General features: G+C 47.7%; 1 protein-coding gene across 1 annotated transcript; it reads left to right on the top strand.

Annotated features, from left to right (window-relative positions):
* Positions 1-2,162: 2,162 nt before the first annotated feature.
* LOC139365892 (uncharacterized) lies at positions 2,163-12,580 on the top strand. The gene is made up of 4 exons (XM_071102948.1): positions 2,163-2,184; positions 2,532-2,898; positions 3,060-4,130; positions 12,511-12,580. Exons 1-4 carry the CDS (start codon positions 2,163-2,165, stop codon positions 12,578-12,580), a joined length of 1,530 nt encoding a protein of 509 aa, XP_070959049.1.
* The last annotated feature ends 3,264 nt before the right edge of the window (positions 12,581-15,844 follow it).

Raw genomic sequence — 15,844 nt, 5'->3', positions numbered from 1 at the left:
AGGGACGCTGCGTTCACCGCCACTGTTCGCTACATTGGTGTCATGGTGGGATGTACAGTGCATTTGGAAAGTATTCAGACCCCTTCACCTTTTCTACTTTTTGTTACGTTACAACCTTATTCTAAAATGGATTAAATAGTTTTTCCCCCTAACCAATCTACACACAAAGAAAAAACAGGTTTTTAGAAATGTTAATTTTTGAAAAATAAAAATGTAGATACCTCATTTCCATAAGTATTCTGACCCTTTACTCAGTACTTTGTTGAAGCACCTTTGGCAGTGATTACAGCCTTGAGTCTTCTTGGATATGACAACAAGCTTGACACACCTGTATTTGGGGAGTTTCTCCCATTCTTCTCTGCAGATCCTCTCAAGCTCAGTTAGGTTGGATGTGGAGTGTCGCTGCACAACTATTTTCAGGCCTCTCCAGAGATGTTAGATCAGGTTCAAGTCCGGGCTCTGGCTGGGCCACTCAAGGACATCCAGAGACTTGTCCCAAAGCCACTCCTGCGTTGTCTTTGCTGTGCTCTTAGGGTTGTTGTTCTGTTGGAAGGTGAACCTTTGCCCATTCCGAGGTCCTGAGTGCTCTGGAGCAGGTTTTCATCAAGGATCTCTACTTTGCTCCGTTCATCTTTGCCTCGATCCTGACTAGTCTCCCAGTCCCTGCCGCTGAAAAACATCCCCACAGCATTGGTCAGACCCTTAAGGAAAACATTAATGGCTCTCCATCCATCGGCCACATCTTGCTCTTCATCACCCACAGCTCTATAAACCTTTTCTTCAAGTACCCCATGTTCATGGTTGTTCAAAACAAAGGCGAACAACTGTAACCCATCATAAGGATGTAGATTGTGGAGTTCCTTATATCGCTTTAAATGGTCCCACATCTTCATACCCACGCTTCGTGGATGCTTCAAAGTCTTTGACCATTCATCCAACTGTTTTGGAGATGCTGATTTGTGTGATTACTGTCACTGGAGGTTTGTCTTTACTCCCTAAGACCTCGTTCGTCACCCCTGTCAAAATCTGTTGACTCAAAGCCAGGAAGTGCTGACCAGATGCTTTAAACCTGATCTGCCTTGCGCAACTCAGCATGAGGGTAGATTGAGGGAATAGAGAGCCCACAGGTAGGGGCCAAGTCTGCCCTTTCCACCCTTGCCTCCTGTAATTGTTGAATTTCGGCTTTTAATGTCTCTGTTCACCAAGAGCCCTCAAATTCTCTCTCTCTGCAATGTCCTATCATGAGAATCACAAAGGAATTTATCATGTTTTCTTACTTTGGCTAATACAGTTAAAGACCATTGTGTCTTTGTCAATAAGTTAGACATTATATTTCTCCCCAAGCTTTTTGTATATCAGAAAGATTCCATCTTTGTCAACTATGATATATTTCTTGCCTACACTCTAATTTGAAATGGTTTTTCATATCACTAGACAGTGAATTTTATACTTTCCATGTTCACATCCAGAACAGCTGTCCTGCCCTTTTCCAGAGTGGTTCTCTCATTTAAAAAAAATGCATTACATTAACTTCAAAACTATTTATAGTTTTACAACCACTTGAGCACTCTAACCTCCTATCTTATAGAACACATTGTTTCTACAGGGTCTGGATACCCCTAAAACGTGAGTTCACTTCAAAAGCTTTACATTACCTTAAATTGCTACTCAACTAGAAACTCACTTCTATGGAACAAGGTTTCACACCCTTAATCAATTGTGGCTTATTTTAACTGCTAGGGCTTTAACAGAGGATTTGAACCCCTATACATCACATATATGTATCACTCAATGCATACACTTATTTTAACCTGATTTGGTTCTTTTAGATATAGGTCTAGACTCACACAGCAATATCTTAGCAGTATGGAGATTAAGAGCTGACTCCCCCGAAGAGGGCTGCGCGCAACCCACTTATCTTTCCCCTGGATCAACACACAGTTGATTTGTTTTTTTCTTGTTGGTCAAGACCAATTAATCCGGATCATGGCACCATGTGTTAGCTGTTGATGTCATTCTTCAATAACACAGAGCCCAAAGCAAATCAGGGGGAGCAAAATCTACCTTCCAGTACTGTACCCATCCACCTCTACTGTCCTGATCCACCAGCCATAACACATGGTCATCCCTACTGCCTCTGGTCTGGTGGACTCACTAAACACATGGTCATCCCCCCTGCCTCTGGTCAGGTGGACTCACTAAACACATGGTCATCCCCCCTGCCTCTGGTCTGGTGGACTCACTAAACACATTGTCATCCCTCCTGCCTCTGGTCTGGTGGACTCACTAAACACAAATTAATCTTCTGTAAATAATGTCTGAGTGTTGGAGTGTGCCTCTGGCTATCTGTACATTTTAAAAACAAGAAAATGGATCCGTCTGCTTTGCTCAATATTTATTTTAATTTATTTTATTTCACCTTTATTTAACCAGGTAGGCAAGTTTAGAACAAGTTCTCATTTACAATTGCGACCTGGTCAAGATAAAGCAAAGCAGTTTGACACAAACAACACAGCACCCTGCCCTCCCAGCACCCTGCCCTCCCATCACCCTGCCCTCACAGCACCCTGCCCTCAAAGCACCCTGCCCTCCCAGCACCCTGCCCTCACAGCACCCTGCCCTCCCAGCACCCTGCCCTCACAGCACCCTGCCCTCCCAGCACCCTGCCCTCACAGCACCCTGCCCTCACAGCACCCTGCCCTCACAGCACCCTGCCCTCACAGCACCCTGCCCTCACAGCACCCTGCCCTCCCATCACCCTGCCCTCCCAGCACCCTGCCCTCCCATCACCCTGCCCTCCCATCACCCTGCCCTCACAGCACCCTGCCCTCACAGCACCCTGCCCTCCCAGCACCCTGCCCTCACAGCACCCTGCCCTCCCAGCACCCTGCCCTCACAGCACCCTGCCCTCCCAGCACCCTGCCCTCACAGCACCCTGCCCTCCCAGCACCCTGCCCTCACAGCACCCTGCCCTCACAGCACCCTGCCCTCACAGCACCCTGCCCTCACAGCACCCTGCCCTCACAGCACCCTGCCCTCCCAGCACCCTGCCCTCACAGCACCCTGCCCTCCCAGCACCCTGCCCTCACAGCACCCTGCCCTCCCAGCACCCTGCCCTCACAGCACCCTGCCCTCCCATCACCCTGCCCTCACAGCACCCTGCACTCACAGCACCCTGCCCTCACAGCACCCTGCCCTCCCAGCACCCTGCCCTCACAGCACCCTGCCCTCACAGCACCCTGCCCTCCCAGCACCCTGCCCTCCCAGCACCCTGCCCTCACAGCACCCTGCCCTCACAGCACCCTGCCCTCCCATCACCCTGCCCTCACAGCACCCTGCCCTCACAGCACCCTGCCCTCACAGCACCCTGCCCTCACAGCACCCTGCCCTAACAGCACCCTGCCCTCCCAGCACCCTGCCCTCACAGCACCCTGCCCTCCCAGCACCCTGCCCTCCCAGCACCCTGCCCTCCCAGCACCCTGCCCTCCCAGCACCCTGCCCTCCCAGCACCCTGCCCTCACAGCACCCTGCCCTCCCATCACCCTGCCCTCCCAGCACCCTGCCCTCACAGCACCCTGCCCTCCCAGCACCCTGCCCTCCCAGCACCCTGCCCTCACAGCACCCTGCCCTCCCAGCACCCTGCCCTCCCAGCACCCTGCCCTCCCATCACCCTGCCCTCACAGCACCCTGCCCTCCCAGCACCCTGCCCTCCCAGCACCCTGCCCTCACAGCACCCTGCCCTCCCAGCACCCTGCCCTGCCAGCACCCTGCCCTCCCAGCACCCTGCCCTCACAGCACCCTGCCCTCCCAGCACCCTGCCCTCACAGCACCCTGCCCTCACAGCACCCTGCCCTCCCATCACCCTGCCCTCCCATCACCCTGCCCTCCCAGCACCCTGCCCTCCCATCACCCTGCCCTCCCATCACCCTGCCCTCCCAGCACCCTCCCCTCCCAGCACCCTGCCCTCCCAGCACCCTGCCCTCACAGCACCCTGCCCTCCCAGCACCCTGCCCTCCCATCACCCTGCCCTCCCATCACCCTGCCCTCCCATCACCCTGCCCTCCCAGCACCCTGCCCTCACAGCACCCTGCCCTCACAGCACCCTGCCCTCACAGCACCCTGCCCTCACAGCACCCTGCCCTCCCAGCACCCTGCCCTCACAGCACCCTGCCCTCCCAGCACCCTGCCCTCACAGCACCCTGCCCTCACAGCACCCTGCCCTCACAGCACCCTGCCCTCACAGCACCCTGCCCTCCCAGCACCCTGCCCTCACAGCACCCTGCCCTCCCAGCACCCTGTCCTCACATCACATTTTCTTCAACCATACCTCGTTCTTATTCAGCTTTTCATATTGGACATGGCTTTCATTAAGAGATTTTTCCCTTTTCTTTCAACTCTATCAGACCTTACCTGCATCGTTCGATCTCGTCTCAGCACAGCAGCACCATCTCATTCACTCCATACCTCTACTCACATCTAACCGATTCAAATCTACAGTATACTTAGCTCAGCACAATACATTAGGTTACCTCTTTAGTTCAATTAAACCTTGGTTTAGGTAGGGAAGTCCCATTTAGGCCAACGTCTCTTCCGCAAGTGAGGCCTGCTCAAGCACACAATAACAAGTACAGAAAAAAATAAATGAAATCAAAAATAGGAAAATGAAATGTCTCGGAGAGAAAAGTTAGTGGTACGACGACTGCTTAAATTGTTATAGAGACGTGGAATTAAGGCTATCCTAATACCACTGGAACACTTAACATTGCAGAGATCTTGTCAGCATGTGTACGAAGGCGAAGTCAGGTGCAGGAGAGCAGAGAGCTGAGAGTATGGTTAAATAAAACGCACTTTATTATAGTTCCAAACCGGGAGCACAACAAAAACAAACGCGCTCAAAAAAACGGAACAATAAAGTTAAGCGCTTTGACGAACATCACTTTGACATGAAAACAGGTACAAACAAAGCATGATGGGAAACAGAGGGTTACATTTCAAGTAGGTTGATTGAGGAAATGAAAACCAGGTGTGTGTGGAAACAAGACAAGACAAATGGATACATGAAAACCAGGTGTGTGTGAAAACAAGACAAGACAAATGGATACATGAAAACCAGGTGTGTGTAGAAACAAGACAAGACAAATGGATACATGAAAACCAGGTGTGTGTAGAAACAAGACAAGACAAATGGATACATGAAAACCAGGTGTGTGTGAAAACAAGACAAGACAAATGGATACATGAAAACCAGGTGTGTGTAGAAACAAGACAAGACAAATGGATACATGAAAACCAGGTGTGTGTGAAAACAAGACAAGACAAATGGATACATGAAAACCAGGTGTGTGTGAAAACAAGACAAGACAAATGGATACATGAAAACCAGGTATGTGTGAAAACAAGACAAGACAAATGGATACATGAAAACCAGGTGTGTGTGAAAACAAGACAAGACAAATGGATACATGAAAACCAGGTGTGTGTAGAAACAAGACAAGACAAATGGATACATGAAAACCAGGTGTGTGTGAAAACAAGACAAGACAAATGGATACATGAAAACCAGGTGTGTGTGAAAACAAGACAAGACAAATGGATACATGAAAACCAGGTGTGTGTGAAAACAAGACAAGACAAATGGATACATGAAAACCAGGTGTGTGTGAAGACAAGACAAGACAAATGGATACATGAAAACCAGGTGTGTGTGAAAACAAGACAAATGGATACATGAAAACCAGGTGTGTGTAGAAACAAGACAAATGGATACATGAAAACCAGGTGTGTGTGAAAACAAGACAAGACAAATGGATACATGAAAACCAGGTGTGTGTGAAGACAAGACAAGAGAAATGGATACATGACAACCAGGTGTGTGTGAAAACAAGACAAGACAAATGGATACATGAAAACCAGGTGTGTGTGAAGACAAGACAAGACAAATGGATACATGAAAACCAGGTGTGTGTGAAGACAAGACAAGACAAATGGATACATGAAAACCAGGTGTGTGTGAAAACAAGACAAGACAAATGGATACATGAACACCAGGTGTGTGTGAAAACAAGACAAGAAAAATGGATACATGAAAACCAGGTGTGTGTGAAAACAAGACAAGACAAATGGATACATGAAAACCAGGTGTGTGTAGAAACAAGACAAGACAAATGGATACATGAAAACCAGGTGTGTGTGAAAACAAGACAAGACAAATGGATACATGAAAACCAGGTGTGTGTGGAAACAAGACAAGACAAATGGATACATGAAAACCAGGTGTGTGTGAAAACAAGACAAGACAAATGGATACATGAAAACCAGGTGTGTGTGAAAACAAGACAAATGGATACATGAAAACCAGGTGTGTGTGAAGACAAGACAAGACAAATGGATACATGAAAACCAGGTGTGTGTGAAAACAAGACAAATGGATACATGAAAACCAGGTGTGTGTAGAAACAAGACAAATGGATACATGAAAACCAGGTGTGTGTGAAAACAAGACAAGACACATGGATACATGAAAACCAGGTGTGTGGGAAGACAAGACAAGACAAATGGATACATGAAAACCAGGTGTGTGTGAAGACAAGACAAGACAAATGGATACATGAAAACCAGGTGTGTGTGAAGACAAGACAAGACAAATGGATACATGAAAACCAGGTGTGTGTGAAGACAAGACAAGACAAATGGATACATGAAAACCAGGTGTGTGTGAAAACAAGACAAGACAAATGGATACATGAAAAGTGGAGCGGCGATGGCTGGAGAGCCGGTGACGTCGATCGCCGATCGCCGAACGAACAAGAAGATGAGCCGACTCCGGCGGAAGTCGTGACAGGTCTCGTTACTAAGTCATTATTCAGGTCACACAGTTCAATACAGCTACCTCAGCTAACTTTCAACTCTACCGGTACTAGCGTGTTATATTATCCCTAACTCTCCCTCTACTGTAACTAGCGTGTTATATTATCCCTACCTCTCCCTCTACTATAGCTAGCGTGTTATATTATCCCTACCTCTCCCTCTACTGTAGCTAGCGTGTTATATTATCCATACCTCTCCCTCTACTGTAACTAGCGTGTTATATTATCCCTACCTCTCCCTCTACTGTAGCTAGCGTGTTATATTATCCCTAACTCTCCCTCTACTGTAACTAGCGTGTTATATTATCCCTACCTCTCCCTCTACTGTAACTAGCGTGTTATATTATCCCTACCTCTCCCTCTACTGTAGCTAGCGTGTTATATTATCCCTACCTCTCCCTCTACTGTAACTAGCGTGTTATATTATCCCTACCTCTCCCTCTACTGTAGCTAGCGTGTTATATTATCCCTACCTCTCCCTCTACTGTAACTAGCATGTTATATTATCCCTACCTCTCCCTCTACTGACACTAGCGTGTTATATTATCCCTACCTCTCCCTCTACTGACACTAGCGTGTTATATTATCCCTACCTCTCCCTCTACTGTAACTAGCATGTTACATTATCCCTACCTCTCCCTCTACTGACACTAGCGTGTTATATTATCCCTACCTCTCCCTCTACTGTAACTAGCGTGTTCTATTATCCCTAATATATACACAGGGTCATTTTTCTCCTTTCCCTAAGTAGTGCACTATATATGTATGGAATATGGGGCCATTTGGCAGGCAACAACTGCCCTATTTCCTATGTCCAGGAAGAGATGTGGAATATAACGGTGTCAGCCTGAGTTCCTAATGGTGGTCTTTACAGACGTTGTGAAAAACACTGGCCACAGCAGGCAGTGTTTGTGTCCAGGCGCACCACAGGGAGGAATGCAGTGGTATAGGGTGTGTGGGCAGGGAGGGGTGTGTGTTTGTGTGTGTGCACACGCTTGCTGTACGTGTGTGTTTTTATAAATCCCCATCCCCGACTGGAACCGGATACAGCCATGTTATTTATAAGATATTCCTCTTGCGATTCATGAAAAATACTTGGAGTCGACTTGACAATCTGCCGCCACTGTTTTCAGGCTGTCAGTACATCCCTACAGATGTCGGATCTTAATTCGATCACTCTTCGGTTGGTGATCATTTTCCTGCAAACGTGTAGCGTATTAGAAAGTGTACTGTATCATCTAGGACTGTGTCTGACACTCGATTTCCTAACGAAATAGCACTGCTTTTTATCAGACGCCTTGGTCAAAAGGAATACCATACATAGGGAATAGGGGTGCATGGGCCCTGGTCTAAACGAATCCCCTACATAGGGAATAGGGGTGCATGGGCCCTGGTCTAAACGAATCCCCTACATAGGGAATAGGGTGCATGGGCCCTGGTCTAAACAAATCCCCTACATAGGGAATAGGGGTGCATGGGCCCTGGTCTAAACGAATCCCCTACATAGGGAATAGGGTGCATGGGCCCTGGTCTAAACAAATCCCCTACATAGGGAATAGGGGTGCATGGGCCCTGGTTTAAATGAATACCATACATAGGGAATAGGGTGCAACGGTCCTGGTCTAAACGAATACCATACATAGGGAATAGGGTGGCAACGGCCCTGGTCTAAACGAATACCATACATAGGGAATAAGGGTGCATGGGCCCTGGTCTAAACGAATCCCCTACATAGGGAATAGGGTTCATGGGCCCTGGTTTAAATTAATACCATACATAGGAAATAGGGTGAATGGGCCCTGGTTGTAGTGCCCTATATTGTGTCCTACTTAGGGAATAGGGTGCCAGCTCAGACTCACCCTGATGTCCAGCCTGATCTTCTATGGTCAAAGGTTAACCAGAGGTTCTTATTAATTCAATATTTGAATCAAGTCCTGCTCTGCTCCACTTCTTGTTTGTTTGTTTACTTATTCATATTTGTTTTTTCCAAGGCTACTCCCGTTCCCTGCTAAGTTAACATTGCTTTCTTCTTTCGCCCTCATCAGCAGATATGAGCTAAATCATCCCCTCAGGGAACCAACTAGGTCATGTAGTTAGTGTGTTTGTTACGTCCCAAAAGGCACCCTATAGAGCACTTCCCTATGGGCCCTGGTCAAAAGTAGTGCACTACATAGGGAATAGGGTTCCATAGGGCTCTGGTCTAAAGTAGTGCACTACATAGGGAATAGGGTTCCATAGGGCTCTGGTCTAAAGTAGTGCACTACATAGGGAATAGGGATCCGTTTGCTCCTCTCGATCTGACTCAGACTGGATGTAAAGAACACCTTGTTTTTCTTTCATTTATTTTTCTTTTAACTCCAGTTCTTTATTAATACAGCTAATAGACTTCCCAAGACACTTAACAGTGTTTTAACGGCACGATTGAAATCTTACAGCAAGTATGAGTGGTGTGTATTTTTTTTTTTAAAACCTATAGTGTACTTTACATAGGCCATGCGGTGAATAATGAGGACTTTGTACTGTGGGATTATCACGAAGACTTTAATGTAGCCTTTTAATTTCACTTCATTTGCATTTCTATCTGATAATTTTTTTTTAAAAAGAGCATCAAGGATATTGAAGTGGTCAAATGATATTATATTATAAGGATTTATATTATTATATTATATATATATATATATATTATATTATCTCCTCTCGCTAGATAAGGTAAATGGGCTTTGGAAAATGGAAGACAAATACAATGTTCCATTATGTACATACTGCTAAATTTAACTTTAACCATGACGTTGAAATCTTCTAGCGTTTGTGAGTGGTGTCTTTTTAAACCTGTACTGTACTTTATATAGTTAATTAGGCGAATAATGAGGACTTTGTACTGTGGAATTATCACGAGGACTTTAACGAAACAGCGACACTGTTCATTTCTAACATAAAATAGTAAACGTGCCACTTCAAACAGAAAGGAGTTTCAATACAACTGTCACGTTCTGACCATCGTTCTTGTGTGTTTTCCTTGTTTTAGTGTTGGTCAGGACGTGAGCTGGGTGGGCATTCTATGTTGTGTGTCTAGTTTGTCTATTTCTATGTTTGGCCTGATATGGTTCTCAATCAGAGGCAGGTGTTAGTCATTGTCTCTGATTGGGAACCATATTTAGGTAGCCTGTTTTGTGTTGGGTTTTGTGGGTGGTTGTTTCCTGTCTTTGTGTTCTCTGCACCAGATAGGGCTGTGGTGGGTTTTGTGGGTGGTTGTTTCCTGTCTTTGTGTTCTCTGCACCAGATAGGGCTGTGGTGGGTTTTGGCCACATTTGTTATTTTGTATTTGTGTTTATGTTTAGTTTTTTCTCATTAAAAAACATGAACTCTAACGACGCTGCATTTTGGTCCTCCTCACGCTGCATTTTGGTCTGCCGTTACAACAACAAGGATCTCTGGTCTGCGTGAGATGTGCTAGACGGGTTTGGAACATGCTAAACATCGTAGCTGACCAGGACCTGGACCTAAGTTGTGGACTAAATAGGGAATAGGGTACCATTTGTAAATACCACTCAACATACATATGGAAGGGGTAGGAGGGCTAGATAGCTATATATTTTAGGTTAAACTTTCAGGTAGTACTAAACATTGAAATGTAAAACTACAGAATAATTTCGTAATGAACAGAAGTAAGAATATTACGTTTTAGTGTTACTGCGTTGTAACCCAGAGAAAATCACTTAAAGTACTTTAATTAATCCAACCCCCCCCCAAATTAAAACAGTTTATAGTCAAAGAGTTAATTAAAAGTCCACTAATTGGATTAAAGACAGTCTTCCTAAACATATTTTAATAAACTGTAGCAAATGTTATGTTATTCAATTATTGCATCTGAGCTTTTAGAGTGAGGCTCTCGTTTTCTCTATCAGTTGTACTACTCTGCTAGCCAGCACCTCTCCTAAACAGGTGTTCTACTCTGTTAGCCAGCACCTCTCATAAACAGGTGTTCTACTCTGCTAGCCAGCACCTTTCATAAACAGGTGTTCTACTCTGCTAGCCAGCACCTTTCATAAACAGGTGTTCTACTCTGCTAGCCAGCACCTCTCATAAACAGGTGTTCTACTCTGCTAGCCAGCACCTCTCCTAAACAGGTGTTCTACTCTGCTAGCCAGCACCTCTCCTAAACAGGTGTTCTACTCTGCTAGCCAGCACCTCTCATAAACAGGTGTTCTACTCTGCTAGCCAGCACCTCTCCTAAACAGGTGTTCTACTCTGTTAGCCAGCACCTCTCCTGAACAGGTGTTCTACTCTGCTAGCGAGCACCTCTCCTGACCAGGTGTTCTACTCTGTTAGCCAGCACCTCTCCTAAACAGGTGTTCTACTCTGTTAGCCAGCACCTCTCATAAACAGGTGTTCTACTCTGCTAGCCAGCACCTCTCCTAAACAGGTGTACTACTCTGCTAGCCAACACCTCTCATAAACAGGTGTTCTACTCTGCTAGCCAGCACCTCTCCTAAACAGGTGTTCTACTCTGTTAGCCAGCACCTCTCCTGAACAGGTGTTCTACTCTGCTAGCCAGCACCTCTCCTGAACAGGTGTTCTACTCTGCTAGCCAGCACCTCTCCTAAACAGGTGTTCTACTCCGCTAGCCAGCATCTCTCCTGTACAGGTGTTCTACTCTGCTAGCCAGCACCTCTCCTAAACAGGTGTTCTACTCTGTTAGCCAGCACCTCTCCTGAACAGGTGTTCTACTCTGTTAGTCAGCACCTCTCCTAAACAGGTGTTCTACTCTGCTAGCCAGCACCTCTCCTGAACAGGTGTTCTACTCTGCTAGCCAGCACCTCTACTGAACAGGTGTTCTACTCTGCTAGCCAGCACCTCTCCTAAACAGGTGTTCTACTCTGCTAGCCAGCACCTCTCCTGAACAGGTGTTCTACTCTGTTAGCCAGCACCTCTACTAAACAGGTGTTCTACTCTGTTAGCCAGCACCTCTACTAAACAGGTGTTCTACTCTGCTAGCCAGCACCTCTCCTGAACAGGTGTTCTACTCTGCTAGCCAGCACCTCTCTTAAACATGTGTTCTACTCTGCTAGCCAACACCTCTCCTAAACAGGTGTTCTACTCTGTTAGCCAGCACCTCTCCTGAACAGGTGTTCTACTCTGTTAGCCAGCACCTCTCCTAAACAGGTGTTCTACTCTGTTAGCCAGCACCTCTCCTAAACAGGTGTTCTACTCTGTTAGCCAGCACCTCTCCTGAACAGGTGTTCTACTCTGCTAGCCAGCACCTCTCCTGAACAGGTGTTCTACTCTACTAGCCAGTACCTCTCCTAAACAGGTGTTCTACTCTGCTAGCCAGTACCTCTCATAAACAGGTGTTCTACTCTGCTAGCCAGCACCTCTCATAAACAGGTGTTCTACTCTGCTAGCCAGCACCTCTCCTAAACAGGTGTTCTACTCTGCTAGTCAGCACCTCTCCTGAACAGGTGTTCTACTCTGCTAGCCAGCACCTCTCATAAACAGGTGTTCTACTCTGCTAGCCAGCACCTCTCATAAACAGGTGTTCTACTCTGCTAGCCAGCACCTCTCCTAAACAGGTGTTCTACTCTGTTAGCCAGAACCTCTCCTAAACAGGTGTTCTACTCTGTTAGCATGCACCTCTCCTGAACAGGTGTTCTACTCTGCTAGCCAACACCTCTCCTAAACAGGTGTTCTACTCTGTTAGCCAGCACCTCTCCTGAACAGTTGTTCTACTCTGTTAGCCAGCACCTCTCCTAAACAGGTGTTCTACTCTGTTAGCCAGCACCTCTCTTGAACAGGTGTTCTACTCTGTTAGCCAGCACCTCTACTAAACAGGTGTTCTACTCTGCTAGCCATTACCTCTCCTGAACAGGTGTTCTACTCTGCTAGCCAGCACCTCTCTTAAACATGTGTTCTACTCTGCTAGCCAACACCTCTCCTAAACAGGTGTTCTACTCTGTTAGCCAGCACCTCTCCTGAACAGGTGTTCTACTCTGTTAGCCAGCACCTCTCCTAAACAGGTGTTCTACTCTGTTAGCCAGCACCTCTCCTGAACAGGTGTTCTACTCTGCTAGCCAGCACCTCTCCTGAACAGGTGTTCTACTCTGCTAGCCAGCACCTCTCCTAAACATGTGTTCTACTCTGCTAGCCAACACCTCTCCTAAACAGGTGTTCTGCTCTGTTAGCCAGCACCTCTCCTGAACAGTTGTTCTACTCTGTTAGCCAGCACCTCTCCTAAACAGGTGTTCTACTCTGCTAGCCAGCACCTCTCCTAAACAGGTGTTCTACTCTGCTAGCCAGTACCTCTCCTAACCAGGTGTTCTACTCTGCTAGCCAGTACCTCTCCTGAACAGGTGTTCTACTCTGCTAGCCAGCACCTCTCATAAACATGTGTTCTACTCTGCTTGCCAGTACCTCTCATAAACAGGTGTTCTACTCTATTAGCCAGTACCTCTCCTAAACAGGTGTTCTACTCTGCTAGCCAGCACCTCTCCTAAACAGGTGTTCTACTCTGCTAGCCAGCACCTCACCTAAACAGGTGTTCTACTCTGCTAGCCAGCACCTCACCTGAACAGGTGTGCTACTCTACTAGCCAGCACCTCTCCTGAACAGGTGTTCTACTCCCCTAGCCAGTACCTCTCCTGAACAGGTGTTCTACTCTTCTAGCCAGTACCTCTCCTAAACAGGTGTTCTACTCTGTTAGCCAGCACCTCTCATAAACAGGTGTTCTACTCTAAACAGGTATTCTACTCTGTTAGCCAGCACCTCTCATAAACAGGTGTTCTACTCTGCTAGCCAGCACCTCTCATAAACAGGTTTTCTACTCTAAACAGGTATTCTACTCTGTTAGCCAGCACATCTCATAAACAAGGGGTTCTAGTCTAAACAGGTGTTCTACTCTATTAGCCAGTACCTCTCCTGAACAGGTGTTCTACTCTGCTAGCCAGCACCTCTCCTAAACAGGTGTTCTACTCCCCTAGCCAGCACCTCTCATAAACAGGTGTTCTACTCTGCCAGCCAGCACCTCTCCTAAACAGGTGTTCTACTCTGTTAGCCAGCACCTCTCCTGAACAGGTGTGCATTTCTTTCGCCTCTGGTAAAATGACTTGTAACATCAATGCAACAACAATCCAATCCACTCTGGGTACTGAACTCTGGGTACTGGTAGAGCCACTCTGGGTACTGGACTCTGGGTACTGGTAGAGCCACTCTGGGTACTGGTAGGTCCACTCTGGGTACTGGTAGAGCCACTCTGGGTACTGGACTCTGGGTACTGGTAGAGCCACTCTGGGTACTGGTGGAGCCACTCTGGGTACTGGACTCTGGGTACTGGTAGAGCCACTCTGGGTACTGGTAGAGCCACTCTGGGTACTGGACTCTGGGTACTGGTAGAGCCACTCTGGGTACTGGTAGAGCCACTCTGGGTACTGGACTCTGGGTACTGGGAGAGCCACTCTGGGTACTGATAGAGCCACTCTGGGTACTTGTAGATTCACTCTGTGTACTGGTAGAGCCACTCTGGGTACTGGTAGAGCCACTCTGTGTACTGGGAGAGCCACTATGGGTACTCGTAGGGCCACTCTGGGTACTGATAGAGCCACTCTGGGTACTGATAGAGCCACTATGGGTACTGGTAGAGCCACTCTGGGTATTGATAGAGCCACTCTAGGTACTGATAGAGCCACTCTGGGTACTGGTAGGGCCACTCTGGGTACTGGTAGAGCCACTATGGGTACTGGTAGAGCCACTCTGGGTACTGGTAGGTCCACTATGGGTACTGGACTCTGGGTACTGGTAGAGCCACTCTGGGTACTGGACTCTGGGTACTGGTAGAGCCACTCTGGGTACTGGTAGGGCCACTCTGGGTACTGGACTCTGGGTACTGGTAGAGTCACTCTGGGTACTGGACTCTGGGTACTGGTAGAGCCACTATGGGTACTGGACTCTGGGTACTGGTAGAGCCACTATGGGTACTGGACTCTGGGGACTGATAGAGCCACTCTGGGTTCTGGTAGAGCCACTATGGGTACTGGACTCTGGGTACTGATAGAGCCACTCTGGGTACTGGATTCTGGGTACTGGTAGAGCCACACTGGGTACTGGTAGAGCCACTATGAGTAATGATAGAGCCACGCTGGGTACTGATGGAGCCACTCTGGGTACTGGTAGAGCCACTCTGGGTACTGATAGAGCCACTATGGGTACTGGACTCTGGGTACTGGTAGAGCCACTATGGGTACTGCTAGAGCCACTCTGGGTACTGGTAGAGCCACTCTGGGTACTGATAGGGCCACTCTGGGTACTGATAGAGCCAATCTGGGTACTGGTAGGGCCAGTCTGGGTACTGGTAGAGCCACTATGGGTAATGGTAGAGCCACTCTGGGTACTGGTAGGGCCAGTCTGGGTACTGTTAGAGCCACTTTAGGTACTGGACTCTGGGTACTGGTAGAGACACTCTGGGTACTGATAGGTCCACTCTGGGTACTGGTAGAGCCACTCTGGGTACTGGACTCTGGGTACGTAGGGCCAGTCTGGGTACTGGTAAAGCCACTATGGGTACTGGTAGAGCCACTCTGGGTACTGGACTCTGGGTACTGGTAGAGCCACTCTGGGTACTGGTATTGCCACTCTGGGTACTGGTAGAGCCACTATGGGTACTGGTAGGGCCAGTCTGGGTACTGGTAGAGCCACTATGGGTACTGGTAGGGCCACTCTGGGTACTGGACTCTGGGTACTGGTAGGTCCACTCTGTGTACTGGTAGAGCCACTCTGGGTACTGATAGGTCCACTCTGGGTACTGGTAGAGCCACTCTGGTTACTGGACTCTGGGTACTGGTAGAGCCACTCTGGGTACTGGTAGGTCCACTCTGGGTACTGGTAGAGCCACTCTGGGTACTGGACTCTGCGTACTGGTAGAGCCACTCTGGGTACTGGTAGGTCCACTCTGGGTACTGGTAGAGCCACTCTGGGTACTGGACTCTGGG

This window comes from Oncorhynchus clarkii, chromosome 14, assembly GCF_045791955.1.
Source record: "Oncorhynchus clarkii lewisi isolate Uvic-CL-2024 chromosome 14, UVic_Ocla_1.0, whole genome shotgun sequence".
NCBI lineage: Eukaryota > Metazoa > Chordata > Actinopteri > Salmoniformes > Salmonidae > Oncorhynchus > Oncorhynchus clarkii.
Note: the sequence above shows the minus strand (reverse complement) of the source record. Positions and strands in the feature narration are given on the sequence as shown.

Coding starts and splice junctions, on each gene's coding strand:
- LOC139365892 (XM_071102948.1), top strand. CDS start 2,163: ATGGTCATCCCCCCTGCCTCTG. Junction 2,185..2,531: donor GGTCATCCCCCCTGCCTCTG/GTCAGGTGGACT, acceptor CTGCCCTCCCAG/CACCCTGCCCTCCCATCACC. Junction 2,899..3,059: donor CCCAGCACCCTGCCCTCACA/GCACCCTGCCCT, acceptor CTGCCCTCACAG/CACCCTGCCCTCCCAGCACC.